This window comes from Somniosus microcephalus, chromosome 3, assembly GCF_052327205.1.
Source record: "Somniosus microcephalus isolate GS21.2 chromosome 3, FLI_Smic_1.0, whole genome shotgun sequence".
NCBI classification, from domain to species: Eukaryota; Metazoa; Chordata; class Chondrichthyes; order Squaliformes; family Somniosidae; genus Somniosus; species Somniosus microcephalus.
In genome coordinates, this window is record NC_140989.1 from 288,770,486 (window position 1) to 288,786,286 (window position 15,801).

At 47.8% G+C, this 15,801-nt stretch overlaps 1 protein-coding gene across 10 annotated transcripts in view; it reads left to right on the plus strand.

Moving 5' to 3' along the window:
• sgip1a (SH3GL interacting endocytic adaptor 1a) overlaps positions 1-15,801 on the plus strand; it is a 286,659-nt gene that overhangs the window by 86,513 nt on the left and 184,345 nt on the right. For all 10 annotated transcript variants that reach the window (XR_015077669.1, XM_085982717.1, XM_085982720.1 and 7 more), the window contains one exon: positions 731-794. Coding sequence is in view for 9 of the 10 variants with exons in the window: in XM_085982717.1 (XP_085838843.1) it covers positions 731-794 (64 nt within the window). In the remaining variant the exon portion in view is untranslated. The remainder of the gene's footprint in view (positions 1-730; positions 795-15,801) is intronic.

Here is a 15,801-nt window from a genome sequence, read left to right on the forward strand (position 1 = left end):
ATTATTACTAATTGTTCTGAGACCCTTGGTGGTTCCGCCACAGTATTTTAATTAATTTTGAACCTGTGATTATTTATTTTTATTTCAGTGTTGTGGAATTGTATTTTTTAGGTGATTCCTATTATGCTTGTGGGGAATTCTGTACATAAATGGAATCTCCGTAAGCATAATGGGAATCCCCCTTTTTGATTGGTTGGGCTGGCCCATGTGATCCCAAGGCCCACGCATGCCCCCCTGGGATACGTGGGCCTTTACTCAGGTGTACTCCTGCAGGCCCAGGACCGCAAGAGTCCGAAGCTCCGGAGACAGCAGGTAAGTACGGAGTTTTCTTGCGGTTCAGAGACGTACGCGGGTGGCAAGCCTTTGACCGCAATTTCCAGGCCAATGCCTCCATGAAAGGGAAAAAATTGTACAGAGAAAAAAAGTGTTATTTTTAATTTCCAGAAGCAGGTAAATAATTTCATGGGCACTCTTGCTTTTTCTTACCAAACTCTTCAGAATTTGCATCCATCAACCTGACCTAGAAAGTGTATGATCAATGAACCAGACCTCAAGCTTGTATAGCACCTTCTCGCTAGATGTTGCTCTTTCATTTTGACTGGAAAGCACAAATTACCATTGATCTTTCTAACATGTAGACTTTATTAATACTATCCCTGCTTACAAGCTGTTCTGATATTTGATTCTTTTTTAAACTCAGACTAAGATACTTTATTTTTTACCTCAACAGGATTGAAAAAGCGTACAAGGAAGGCTTTTGGTATACGGAAGAAAGAAAAAGACACTGATTCGACGTAAGTGTTCAGTCTAAATAACCATTTTCTTCTGCAAGGTTTACTTGATGTGTTGCGGGATGATCAAGGTGGCACTGCTAGGTTTGTCTGTCAGTGGACAATTGTTCCAGTCAGTTGAAGGGGCGATAGTCTAGTGAACATGAAATGTAATAAAGGGAGACAGACCTCTGTACATTTATTAGTGTTTTTCAGTCTGTTTTATACTGTGACTGGAGGCAGCCTAGTTGCAGAGCTTGATACTATAATATAAAGTTCCACATTGGCATCATGAATGGGGATGGTGGTTCTGGGCAGTTTCCCTCATCTTTCTGCATTAAAGATGCTATAAAAACGGAAGTTGTTGCTGCTGTTAATGTACTCACTGGAGCTGAAATCCATGATGTCACAGTAGAATCAGTGTTACACATGCAACCAGCTCTTTGTAGCATTTAGAATTATGGGACAATTTACTCGACTTTGTTACCCAATTTAATTAAGGTACAGGAGGAAGATTTTTCCTGCAGCAGGAATGATGGTGCTGTAGGTATTCGTGTTGACCTTGGAGGATGAATGCCTACTAAATAATTGAATTCGGCTTCAGACGAACAGTAAATAAGTCGTTTAATCACTTGAACAGACGAAATACAATAGTTAAGCAGGTTGAATGCAGGCACACCATGATGTAGGTCTTTCCCTGATGGGGACGCCACGAGGACTGAGTCCCTGGTCCTCGGGAGAGCGTGATGACGTCATCACGCTCAGTCGCGTTTTCCCGTGCTTGGGCGGTCACGTGACTCGCGCCGATACATCGGCGCGCTCACCTGGGCCGGCGCTGGCCATTGAGGCCGAAGTCGCGATCGCGGGAGCAGAAGCTGGAGGCCGGGCCGGGCTGGCGCTTGTCGCAGAGGGTCGCATCGCTCCTGTCTGCCGGCCGGTGCGGCTGAAGTTGCGGTAGGCCCGGCTGTGCCGGCGGCCGTCACACATACGTCACGTCATGCGTGACGTGACGTCAGCGCTGGGGCGCGTCTTAAAGGGGCAACGGCCCCCGAAGGTAAGTTAAAGGGGCAACAGCCCAAACAGGTAAGTAATGTACATACAGTTAGGTTAAAGTGAATTATATACATTAAATGTGTAAGGGACACCCGGTGGAAACGCCACAGTGCCATTATTAAATGGGTGTGCGGGGTTAGGACATAGCAATCTCATAGGTTGCTCGTAATGCACGCTGTGCAGCTTTCCTCGGTGCATTGTCTCCCAGGGTTCTTAGCTCTCACACACTAGTGGAGATTTTGAATCCTCCTGCCCAATGGGAACAGGGCTGTACTACCCTGATAATGGCAGGGTATTACTTACCGCTCCAATCCTGCCGACAGTGTGGCTGACACTATATTCCAAGTGCCTGCAGCTGGAGCACTTGCCTGGTTTAAGCAGTAGGCCTTTTTAATACACATGATGTACATAGGACCCCAAAGACCATTTTAGGACTCAACCGGGTGGAGAGTGTGCCATGTGGAAAGCTGTGGAAGCTACATCATTAAATAAATTTAAAACAGAAATAGACAGTTTCCTAGAAGTAAAGGGAATTAGGGGTTACGGGGAGCGGGCAGGAAATTGGACATGAGTCTAGGTTCGGAACGGTCATGGCCCTGTGGGAGCGGAGCGGGCCCAGGGGCTGTGTAGCCTGGTTCTGCTCCTACTTCTTGTGTTCTAATTCTGTGTTAGATTTCAGGAGATGGTTCTATTCCTGTTCCTGGCTGGGGTGGAGATCACCTTTTACAGAAGGTAAGTACTGTAAAAAATATAGGGACAGAGTGATCTCCTGGACGAGTTTCGATCGCCTAGATGGGTCGGAGAGGAATTTCCCAGATTTTTTCTCCCAAATTGGCCATTGGGTTTTTTATCTGGTTTTTCGCCTCTCCCAGGAGATCACATGGGTTCGGGTGGGATGTAGAGTGATAGTAGATTTGAGGTTAGGATCAGATCAGCCATGATCTTGTTGGGTGGTGGAGCAGGCTCGAGGGGCTGATTGGCCTACTCCTGCTCCTATTTCTTATGTTGTTATGTTCTTATGTGGACGCGTGCCGTGTGCACTCTGCAGTTTCAATTGGCAGTTCAGCCGAAGAGAAGACCAAAGCTAAGTGTTTATTTATTTTTACGGGGCCAGGAGGAGCAGGCATACTCCTCTGAGCTCTACAGAAACTGCTGCCATACCAGTCCCCCCCCCCCTCAAGAACAAAATCCACTCGGAGGGAAAATCTACCCCATTGTAAGCCATAATGTATAATAAGGATCTGTATCTGAACTCCATTTACCTGCCTTTGATCCATATCCCTTGATAACCTTGCCTAATAAAAATCTGTTGATCTCAGTCTTGAAGATTTCAATTGACCCAGCATCCACAGCCTTCTGGGGGAGAGAATTCCAGATGTAAACTCCCCTTTGTGTGGAAAAAGTGTTTCTTGGCTTTACTCCTGAATGGCCTAGCTGTAATGTTAAGATTATGTCCCCTTGTTCTTGATTCTCCCACAAGAGGAAATAGTTTCTCTGTATCTACTCGAATACTTTTATCATTTTAAACACCTCAATTAGATCACCCCTCAACCTTCTAAACTCAAGGGAATAAAAGCCAAGTTTATGCAAACTGTCCTCGTAAGTTAACCCTTTAAGGCCTGGTATCATTCTGGTGAATCTGTGCTGCATCCCCTCCAAGGCAAATATATCCTTCCTGAATTGCAGTGCCAAAAGCTGAATGCAATACTTCAGATAGGGTCTAACCAAGGCTCTGTACAACTGAAGCATCACTTCTTCACTTGTATTCCAACCCCCTTGAGATAAAGGTCAACATTCCATTAGCCTTTTTGATTACATTTTGTGCCTGTCTACTGGCTTTTAGTGATTTGTGTACATGAGCACTTAAATCCCTTTTGCTCCTCCGCAGTTCCTAGTCTCTCACCATTAAGAAAATATTCCGGTGTCTTTCTTGGATCCAAAGTGGATGGCCACACACTTCCCCACATTGAACTCCATCTGCCATAGTTTTGCCCACTTACTTAATCTATCAACATCCCTTTGTAACTTCTTGCTACTATCTACACAACTTATTGTGCCTTCTAACTTGGTAAAGATGAAGGAAGCTAGTAAAGGTACATAGCCATTTTTCTGGTGGCCATTTTTCTGTAACTATGGGGTTTGTTTTCAAAAGCATCCATAATAGGTTTTCATGCTCAAAGACAAAGAAGGCATCCCAAGGATGTCAGCTGGCTTGATGGCCAGGTTGCATGCATCCATCAAGACTCCACCAGCCCTCTCTGCAGACGATGTGACATCTACTTCACAATGACTGGGTGGAAGTGCCTTTGCAGGCTCCATCTCGGCATGGAGGCAGTCGCAGAGCTGTGCTTTCTGCTGTAAGAACACCTGCAGCCAAACTCCACCATAGGAATGAAAATTCTGGTGGCAGTCAAGATCACATACTCCTGCAACAATTATACATCCTTCTCTTTGCAGTCTAGCATAGAGATCATCTGTAGTATCAGCCAATTTGCTGTCCATATTTCAAAGATTGTTTGGCAAGGCCAGTGCTTTCATCTCTTTTCCCACTGAATAGCAACAGCAGTGTGACATGGCTGCCCAATTTCACCTCCCTGCTTCGTTTCACAAGGTGCAAAGGATCAATGATGGCCATCTATGTGGCCAGTCTGTTGCCCTTTCTGTGCATCTGTAACTAAACATACCTGCCCCCGCCACACAGTACTGCCCCTCGATTATCAAAATCCACGACAAGGCCTTGGACAACGTGGACCATTTTCCATACCTTGGGAGTCTACTGTCAACAAGGGCAGACGTCGACGACGAAGTCCAACACCGCCTTCAGTGTGCCAGTGCAGCCTTCGGTCGCTGAGGAAGAGAGTGTTTGAAGACCAGGACCTCAAACCCGGCACTAAGCTCATGGTCTACAGAGCAGCAGTGATACCCGCCCTGCTGTATGCCTCAGAGACATGGATCATGTACAGCAGGCACCTCAAAGCACTGGAGAGGTACCACCAACGCTGCCTCCGCAAGATGCTGCAAATCCATTGGCAGGATAGGCGCACCAACTTCAGTGTTCTTGCTCAAGCCAACATCCCCAGCATCGAAGCTTTGACCACGCTCGATCAGCTCCGATGGATGGGTCACATTGTCCGCATGCCCGATACGAGACTCCCAAAACAGGCGCTCTACTCGGAACTCCGGCACAGCAAGAGAGCCCCAGGTGGGCAGAGGAAATGCTTCAAGGACACCCTCAAAGCCTCCTTGAAAAAGTGTAACATCCCCATCGACACCTGGGAATCCCTGGCCCAAGACCGCACAAAGTGGAGGAGAAGCATCCGGGAAGGCGCCGAACACCTCGAGTCGCTTCGCCGGGAGCAAGCGGAAGCCAAGCGCAGGCAGCGCAAGGAGCACACGTCAACCCAAGCACCCCACCCACCCGCCCCTTCAACTACCGTCTGCCCCACCTGTGACAGAGACTGTTGGTCCCTCATTGGACTCATCAGTCACCTGAGAACTCATTTTTAATGTGGAAGCAAGTCATCCTCGGTTCCGAGGGACTGCCTAAGAAGAAGAAGAAGAAGAACTAAACATACATCATGCAGCAAGGGTATGTTATCAGGATTTGCTCTGTGAAGTACCATTAAGACTTTAATGTGACAACAGTTTCAACTATAAGTTGCACCCTGTAACTGTACCATGGTGCTGTATAGCCATGCATGATAAGCATTCAAAGGACGATAATGTCACAACAGCTTTGGATTGGTAAATAGTACAAGAATAATAGGATCACTTTGTGATGTGACTATTTGGAACATATACTTGCTACAAGAATTACTGGAGAGTATTATTTAAGCTCCTTTCCTCACATCTGCCATCTTCTTCCACATTTACAGAAAGCCATCACCCTGCCCTCTATTTTCTGCCAGGTGTTTCAGATGACTCTTTTCTGGGTAGGATGCCCCTTGAGTACCAATAAGGGAAGCCATCCTTTGCCTCACTGCCTGCAGCAGCACTTCCAAGGCACCCTCCACAGATGTGCCTACACGCTTTCTGAAACTTTCCATTTGCGAGAAATGGTGTGAACCTTTAAACCCCTTCCCTTCAGCTCAAGTGAGCTGGGTATTTAATTCAGAGCATTTACTGAATTGAATTTCAAAATGGCTCTTTCATTTCTTTAATCAATGTATTGTATCTGTAGGTCATGAGGGAAATCCTTTAATTAGCCTTTTTCTATAGTTTGCTCATTCCTTTGTAATTTACTGAGGTTACTTTGAAATAAAATTTCACCAACCTAGAAATTCCAAGCCTACCCACATTCTGCTATTCAGTGCAAAATGCAAACACATAATTTAAAATAATTGAAGATACAGCACACTCAGCATCTTTATAATTGAAAATGTCTAAGCTCTCTGTTTTCATAACCTTGTGATTTGTCACTGTCAGAGCTGGATTAAGACATGTTGGGGCCCTAGGCACCAAGAACATTCAAGACCTCTTTGCACCCCCCATATAACCCCCACCCCAATTCATCAAAACACAGCTCTGTAGGTAAATGTATGAAAAAATAACCCCATAGATTATTTAAACACTGTATTAATAATAAAGCAAATCATATCACGGTATACTATGCTAGAAGGAAACTGATGCAGTGCTTGTATGCATTTTCTCTGCAGTATGGTGAGTTTTACTGCGGGCCCCATATTGGTTTGGTGCCCTGGGCTTGGGCCCTGTGGGCCTGTGCATTGATTTAGTCCTGGTCACTCTTTAATGTAGGTAAAGCTGTGCAGTCATTTTCCTTCCTTCTACTCCTTCAGGTACAAGACATGCTATATTTACCCCTGTTTAAGGATATGTTTAATCCACCGAGCCACTGCCTTAGCTCAAGGCACACCCCTTTGAACAATTCCTCTAAGAAACCTAGATGTCATAGAAACATAGAAGATAGGAGCAGGAGTAGGCCATTCGGCCCCGCGAGCCTGCTTCGCCATTTAATGAGATCATGGCTGATCATCCAAATTCAGTACCCTGTCTCTGCTTTCTCCCCATATCCCTTGATCCCTTTAGCCTTAAGAAATATATCTTAACTCCTTCTTGAATATATTTAATGAATTGGCCTCAAATGCCTTTCGTGGTAGAGAATTCCACAGGTTCACCACTCTCTGGGTGAAGAAATTCCTCCTCATCTCTGTTCTAAATGGCTTACACCTTGGCCTAGAAATTGAGTTGACGCCGCGCCAGGGCTTTAGCGCCGGAAATTTAGCGCCGGCGCTAATTCCCTTGCGCGCGCCAAAAATTCAGTAGCGCCGCGCCCAGACGGCTGCCGGCGCTACTGGCGGGCGTGAGTGCCTCCCAATGGGCGCTGAGTGCCGAATTGCAGCGCTAATCCGGCGCTGCGGCACCCGATGCGGTGCGGCAGGCTGGGGAAGTGCAGGCCTCCTCCTTCAGTTAAGGAGGAGCTGCCTGCACCCGCCCGCTGTCCGTTCAAATATTGAAAAAATGAGCCCGGCACCTCGGACAAGTGCCGGGCTTGCAGGCCAGACGCATCTGTTCCGCGGGGGGGGGTGGAGGAGTCCGGGGAGGGAGGTGCGGGCAGGCGGCCGACGGGAAAGCGGCCGGCCGCCGCGCGACCTTAATGCGCCGGCGCTAACTCGGGGAAGACTCGGTTGAAAAAATCTTAGTTGCGGCTGCCACGGGCGAGGCGGCCGCAACTCAATTTCGGCGCTGGGGCCCGTCACCACGGCAACCGGGACGCTGCGCACACCGATGACGTCATCGGTGCCGGCGCAGCGCAACCGGTGTAACGCCGACGGAAGGGCCCCACTGAATTTTCAAACTGGCCATAACTGCGGCGCTAGGCCCTCCAGCGCCCCAAATGGGGCGCTAAGCCTACTGAATTTTCAGCCCCTTATCTTTAGATTGTGACCCCTGGTTCTGGACTCCCCGACCATCGGGAACATCCTTCCTGCATCTAGTCTGTCTAGTCCTGTTAGAATTTTATAAGTTCCAATGAGATCCCCTCTCATTCTTCTAAACTGCAGCGAATATAAGCCCAATCGACCCAATCTCTCCTCGTACGTCATTCCTGCCATCCCAGGTATCAGGCTGGTGAATCTTCGCTGCACTCACTCCATGGCAAGAACACCCTTCTTCAGATAAGGCGACCAAAACTGCACACAATACTCAAGGTGTGCTCTCACCAAGGCCCTGTACAACTGCAGCAAGACATCCTTGCTCCTGTACTCGAATCCTCTCGCTATGAAGGTCAACATACCATTTGCCTTCTTAACCGCCTGCTGCATCTGCATGCTTACCTTCAGCGACTGGTGCACAAGGGCACCCAGGTCTCGTTGCACTTCCCCTTCTCCCAATCTATTGCCATTCAGATAATAATCTGCCTTTCTGTTTTTGCCACCAAAGTGGATAACCTCGCATTTATCCACATTATACTGCATCTGCCATGCATCTGCCCAATCACTCAACCTGTCCAAATCATACTGGAGTTTCTCAGCATCCTCCTCACAGCACACACGTCCACCCAGCTTTGTGTCGTCTGCAAACTTGGAGATATTACATCTAGTTCCCTCGTCTAAATCATTAATATATATTGTGAATAGCTGGGGCCCTAGCACCGATCCCTGCGGTACCCCACTAGTCACTGCCTGCCACTCGGAAAAAGACCCGTTTATTCCAACTCTTTGCTTCCTGTCTGCCAACCAGTTCTCTGTCCAAGTCAGTACCTTACCCCCAATCCCATGTGCTTTAATTTTACACACTAATCTCTTATGTGGGACCTTATCGAAAGCCTTCTGAAAGTCCAAATACACCACATCCACTGGTTCTCCCTTATCTATGCTACCAGTTACATCCTCAAAAAATTCCAGTAGATTAGTCAAGCATGATTTACCTTTTGTAAATCCATGTTGACTTTGTCCGATCCTGTTACTGTTTTCCAAGTGCTCTGCTATTACATCTTTTATAATGGACTCCAGCATTTTCCCCACTACCGATGTCAGGCTTACCGGTCTATAATTCCCCGTTTTCTCTCTACCACCTTTTTTGAATAGTGGGGTTACATTAGCTACCCTCCAATCCATGGGAACTGCTCCAGAGTCTATAGAATTTTAGAAGATGACCAGCAATGCATCTACTATTTCTAGGGCCACTTCCTTAAGTACCCTAGGATGTAGATTATCAGGCCCTGGGGATTTATCGGCCTTCAATCCTGTCAATTTCCCTAACACCATTTCCCTACAAATACTGATTTCATTCAGTTCCTCCCTCTCATTAGACTCTATGTTCCCCAAAATCTCTGGGAGGTTATTTGTATCCTCCTTTGTGAAGACAGAACCAAAGTATGCATTTAATTGGTCAGCCATTTCTTTGTTCCCCATTATAAATTCCCCTGATTCTGACTGCAAGGGACCTATGCTTGACTTCACCAATCTTTTTCTCTTCACATATCTATAGAAGCTTTTACAGTCAGTTTTTATGTTCCCTGCAAGCTTACTCTCATACTCTATTTTCCCCCTCTTAATTAATCCCTTTGTCCTCCTTTGCTGAATCCTAAACTGCTCCCAATCCTCAAGTTTACTGCTTTTTCTGGCCAATTTATATGTCCTCTCCTTGGATCTTATGCTATCCCTAATTTCCCTTGTTAGCCACGGTTGAGTCACCTTCTTTGTTTTATTTTTATGCCAAACAGGGATGAACAAATTCTGTAGTTCATCCATGCGATCTTTAAATGTTTGCCATTGCCTATCCACCATCAACCCTTTAAATAACTTTCCCCAATCCATCCTAGCCAACTCGTGCTTCATACCATCGTAGTTTCCTTTAATTAAATTCAGGACCCTAGTCTCTGAGTCAACTACTTCACTCTCCATCTTAATGAAGAATTCTCTCATATTATGATCGCTCCGCCCCAAGGGGCCTCGCACAACAAGATTGCTAATTAATCCTTTCTCATTACATAATACCCAGTCTAAGATGGCCTGATCTCTAGTTGGTTCCTCGACATATTGGTCCAGGAAACCATCCCGTATACACACCAGGAATTCCTCCTCCACAGCATTGTTACTAATTTGGTTTGCCCAGTCTATATGTAGATTAAAGTCACCCATGATAATTGCTGTGCCCTTATTGCACGCGTCTCTAATTTCCCGTTTAATGCCATCCCCAACCTCAGCATTACTGTTTGGGGGTCTGTATGCAACTCCCACTAACGTTTTCTGCCCATTGGTATTTCTCAGCTCTACCCATACAGATTCCACATCATCAGAGCTAATATCCTTCATTACTATTGTGTTAATCTCCTCTTTAACTAGCAATGCTACCCCACCTCCTTTTCCTTTTTGCCTGTCTTTCCTGAATATTGAATACCCCTGGATGTTGAATTCCCAGCCTTGGTCATCGTGGAGCCAAGTCTCCGAAATCCCAATGATATCATATCCGTTTACATCTACTTGCGCAGCTAATTCATCCACCTTATTACGAATGCCCACCTTATTACGAATGTCACCTGCAGATGACATACTAGGTGACAAGAACAAGCTTCAAACATAGCCAATCCCTTTTTACTGGCAGATCAAATGTCCAGCCCCTTGGTTTTGACCTTCCATGCTATCTGGAGGTAAAGCTCAAATGCTTCAGATTTGGAATGATCAGATGTGTTGCAAATGACTATAAATGGGACATTCATGATTCCCCCCTTTATTTCTGTGGCTGTTCGAAGATATAGGCCGCATACTTGCAAATCACACCCATCGGCAAGTAATGAACTTGCACAATGTCCTTCACTCAGCTATTAAATGATTAGAACACACTGTCGAGTCAAGCGTGTTAGTCTATATAAATGCAAACTCAATGAAATCTACTGACGTGCAGATCAGTGGACACGATGAAGGATTGCTCAGCATTATGGGCCTGATTGGAGTAGGCATGATGAGGGTACTGCCTCGCGGGTTCATCACCATCATCTTGCTCTGCTCCTCCTGCAGGTACACCCTTCTCCAGCTCCATTGCTATGCCTCACTGGATGGCCAAGTTTTGTAGCATACAATGGATTACAATGATCTTGGAGACCTTGAAGGGGCTGTATTGTGAACCATCTGTTGATCTGTCGGGAGATATGGAATGCTGCTTTAAGATATCGAGAGTTCATTTGATAATGATCCTGTTGGCTGCATGGGCCTCATTGTATTGTGAATTAGTTGCTGTTCATGGCTGTTTTAATTGTATTTGGAATTTGAAGACAGTAGCCTAGGTTTCCTAGGAACCAGTCTTCTTTCTCCATCAAGTAAACCTGGCACAGAGGAGTGCCGTTAAATAAAGGCATCCTGACTGCTGCCTGGGGAGCACCAATTCACTTGCATAAGTTGTTTTGATGTTCACTGACCACCTGCATATTTTTGGAGTGATATCACCTGCGGTTCATGAAGGCCGCGGCATTTTGTGTAAGGCGCATAGGTCTACATGGATACCATCAGTAACATCCTGGGCTTTGGAGAGTCCTGTGATGTGAAAATGATTCCATTGCCCCCTGATTCTGCTGCTGGTTTTCCATGGAAAAAGTGATGAGATTGTTTGCCCTGGGGAATAATTCATTAGCCACCAGCTTAATTCATCTGTAAACTGTAGAGTGACTGATGTTGCTGATGTACCTTGTGGTAGCTTGGAATGAGCCTGAAGCAAAGAAGAGATAATGGGGGAAAAATTCGGTATCGCCCCATTTGGGCCGCCATTATCGGTCGTGCGCAAAGTTTAGCGCCTGGCGCTAATTATCGCCTCCGACTGCAAACTTGGCTTTTATCGCCCCTGGAGGTGATTGGAGCGCTAAATCAGGCGCTTCACACCTGTCTTAAGGCGCAAAGGCCGAGGAGCGAGGAGCTACCTCAGAGCGTTGTGATGTCAGTCAGCAATGGAACAGACACACTGGCGCCGGCCAGTTCTTAAAGGGGAGTTCTGACGAATGGTCATCGACCTGAAACGTTAATGCTGTTTCTCTCTTCACAGATGCTGCTTGACCTGCTGAGTTTCTCCAGCATTTTCTGTTTTTATCTTAAAGGGGAGGGTTGATTTTGCTCTCCATCCACATCCTGCTCATTGCAGCCTTGAATCTCAGCCTGGAGAGACCTGTACATCAAATCTGCTGGAAAGAGGCCCAGGGAAAGAGCTCAGAGTGCAGCCCCCATAGTCTTCTAAATCGATACAAGGAAGGGCAAATCAAAATGAACCTGCAAAGTGCTGCTCAGTACCCAAAACTCCTTCGCACAGCGTTGAATCTCTCCAGAAGTCTCTCTCTCTCTCTCTCTCTCTCTCAGAATGCGTGGTGCAAAAATGTCACCAACAAAAAAAGGCAGGAAGCGGTCGCCTTTAAATAGCGCTCCCCCAGTCCGTTCCTGACTGCAAAACGCTCCCCTCAACCCGTCATTGCTAGCGGCAGGCGGTAAGGCAGGGGGCACCATTCAATATCCGGTCCGGGGCGCTACCGGGGCATTGCGCACTTGACTGACGTCACGATCTGCCAGCGCAGGAGATTGTGGCAGTAGTGTTTAGCGCCGCCGCAAAATGTCTAGTTAATTTCGCGAGCGGTGCAAACATCGCCGCGCCCGGGCGCTAGTTGCTTTGTGCCCTATTAGCGCCCTCTTAAGGCGCTAACGGGAGGCGCAGACCAACTGAATTTTTCCCCCAATGCATTTTGGGAGGGCTAACAAGGCAAGGGAATACACTATAGATGGTAGGATACTGAGAAGGGGAGAGGAACAGAGGGACCTTGGAGTGCACGTCCACAGATCCCTGAAGGTAGCAGGACAGGTAGATAAGGTGGTTAAGAAAGCATACGGGATACTTTCCTTTATTAGCCGAGGCATAGAATATAAGAGCAGGGAGGTTATGCTTGAACTGTATAAAACACAAGTTAGGCCACAGCTAGAGTACTGTGTACAGTTCTGGTCACCACATTACAGGAAAGATGTGATTACACTAGAGAGGGTACGGAGGAGATTTACGAGGATGTTGCCAGGACTGGAGAATTTTAGCTATGAGGAAAGTTGGATAGGCTAGGGTTGTTTTCTTTGGAACAGAGGAGACTGAGGGAAGACTTGATTAAGGTGTATAAAATTGAGGGGCCTAGATAGAGTGGATAGGAAGGACCTATTTCCCCTAGCAAAGAGATCAATAACCAGAGGGGCACAGATTTAAAATAATTGGCAGAAGAATTCGAGGGGAGTTGAGGAGAACTTTTTTTACCCAGAGGTTGGTGGGGGTCTGGAACTCACTGCCTGAAGGGGTGGTAGAGGCAGAAACACTCATCACATTTAGAAAGTACTTGGATATGCACTTGAAGTACTGTAACCTACAAGGCTACGGATCAAGAGCTGGAAAGTGGGATTAGGCTGGATAGCTCTTATCAGCCGGCACGGACACGCTGAGTTGAATGGCCTCCTTCTGTGCCGTAAATTTATATGATTCTATGATTCCATGAAGAGAAAGGTTGTGATGTTATTCACTGCCATTGGCAGTACCTTCCCTGTGATGGAGCTTGATTGCAGTTCAGTTTCAAACAGATGGCACAATTCTGTCATTGCCTCCCTGATGACAGCAAACATAATCTTTTTTCAGACATTTCCAAGTATGTGTGTTTGGGTCTACAGACATAGCTGCGTGTGTAAAGGCAGGTGCCTCGCATCCTTTCTTTTGTACCTTTCTTCATCCTCCAAATAACACAAACAGGAGAACCATTGGATTGCCTATTCCCAAAAAACACCGACAAACCCAAAGATAAAGTCCACTTCCATGTATGCTGGAATTCAAAAAGTAGATGGTCCTCTTTAAATGCTAACTTCCTGTCAGTGCATCCTTGGCAAGAAAATATGGAAGCAGGATGTATAATGTTTAATTAATTGAACATTATATTAAAATGAAGCTCTCACTTTGAGCAAAACCATCTTAGGCCAGCCTTTAAGGCCAGCACAATGTGAATAATGATAGATCTCTGCCCAACAAGATGGATGTCCAACCAATTTATGAGCCCTAAGCACCCATTCCAACCCAGTACCACCAGCCAAAGCAACCGAGAAATTTAACTTACTATTACTGGCACTGGAACATATTTTTGTCTCATGACTACAAATATTGCAATATTTGACAACTGATGCTTCTGGTGTAGGAATTATTTATGACTTTCACACCTCCTACATTAGGTGTTAGAGTAGGGTTCGTAGACCTGAATCCACTTTAACAGAAACAGACAGATACACTGGCCTAGAAATTGGGTTTTGGCTTAGCCAGGGCTTTAGCGCCGGAAATTAGTGCCGGCGCTAAGTCCCCTGCGCGCGCCAAAAATTCAGTGGCGCCGCGCCCAAACGGCTGCCGGCGCTACTGAAGGGTCTTAGCGCCTGGAAAAGGGCGCTAACTGCCGTTTCGCGCCGCAATTCCGGCGCTGCGGCACCCGATGCGGTGCGGCAGGCTGGGGAAGTGCAGGCCTCCTCCTTCCGTTAAGGAGGAGCTGCCTGCACCCGGCCGCGGCCCGCGCAAATCTCCTCAAAAATGAGCCCGGCACCTCGGACAAGTGCCGGGCTTGCATCTGTTCCGGGGGGGGGTGGGGAGAAGTCCGGGGAGGGAGCTGCGGGCAGGCGGCCGGCGGGAAAGCGGCCGGCCGCCGCGCCTCCTTAAAGCGCCGGCGCAGACTCCGGCAGCACTCGTTTGCCGGAGTCTTAGTTGCGGCTGCCACTGGCGAGGCGGCCGCAACTGAATTTCGGCTTGGGGCCGGGTTACCACGGCAACCGGGACGCTGCGCACACCGATGACGTCATCGGTGCCGGCGCAGCGCTACCGGTCTACCGCCGCGGAAGGGCCCCAGGCAATTTAGGAACCGGCGCCAATTGCAGCGCTAGGCCCTCTAGCGCCGCAAAACCGGTGCTAAGGGCACTGAATTTCTAGGCCTAGGGCCTAGAAATTGAGTTGACGCCGCGCCAGGGCTTTAGCGCCGGAAATTTAGCGCCGGCGCTAATTCCCTTGCGCGCGCCAAAAATTCAGTAGCGCCGCGCCCAGACGGCTGCCGGCGCTACTGGCGGGCGTGAGCGCCTCCCAATGGGCGCTGAGTGCCGAATTGCGGCGCTAATCCGGCGCTGCGGCACCCGATGCGGTGCGGCAGGCTGGGGAAGTGCAGGCCTCCTCCTTCAGTTAAGGAGGAGCTGCCTGCACCCGCCCGCTGTCCGTTCAAATATTGAAAAAATGAGCCCGGCACCTCGGACAAGTGCCGGGCTTGCAGGCCAGATGCATCTGTTCCGCGGGGGGGGGGTGGAGGAGTCCGGGGAGGGAGGTGCGGGCAGGCAGCCGACGGGAAAGCGGCCGGCCGCCGCGCGACCTTAATGCGCCGGCGCTAACTCGGGGAAGACTCGGTTGCCAGAGTCTTAGTTGCGGCTGCCACGGGCGAGGCGGCCGCAACTGAATTTCGGCGCTGGGGCCCGTCGGCAAGGCAACCGGGACGCTGCGCACACCGATGACGTCATCGGTGCCGGCGCAGCGCTACCGGCTTAACGCCGACGGAAGGGCCCCACTCAATTTCCCAACTGGCCATAACTCCGGCGCTAGGCCCTCTAGCGCCTCAAATGCGGCGCTAAGGCTACTCAATTTCTAGGCCTAGGTATCGTGTCAGTTCTTATATTTTTTTGTGCTCAGGTTCATCTTGTGGCGTTCAAGTGTATACCAAAATGATGATTGGCTCATGAAGCATGTCTTTTCTCCTTGTTCATGATTGGTTTAAAGTTTAGTGGGGTTACTTCATCATGCATGTCATTTGTTGCAGTTTAATGAGGGTCTTATCTCAAGGCAGTGCTGGTCAGTTCCATAGCAACCCCAGATTTGTCCCTGGCTCCAACTGCTTTTTTTTGTCTGAGTAATGTCTGCTAAAAATGTTCCTCCATGTTATTTGTTCTCAACATGCATTTTAAAGTGGTACAGCCATCATTAAAAGTTCTCCTTTGTATTAAAGTTC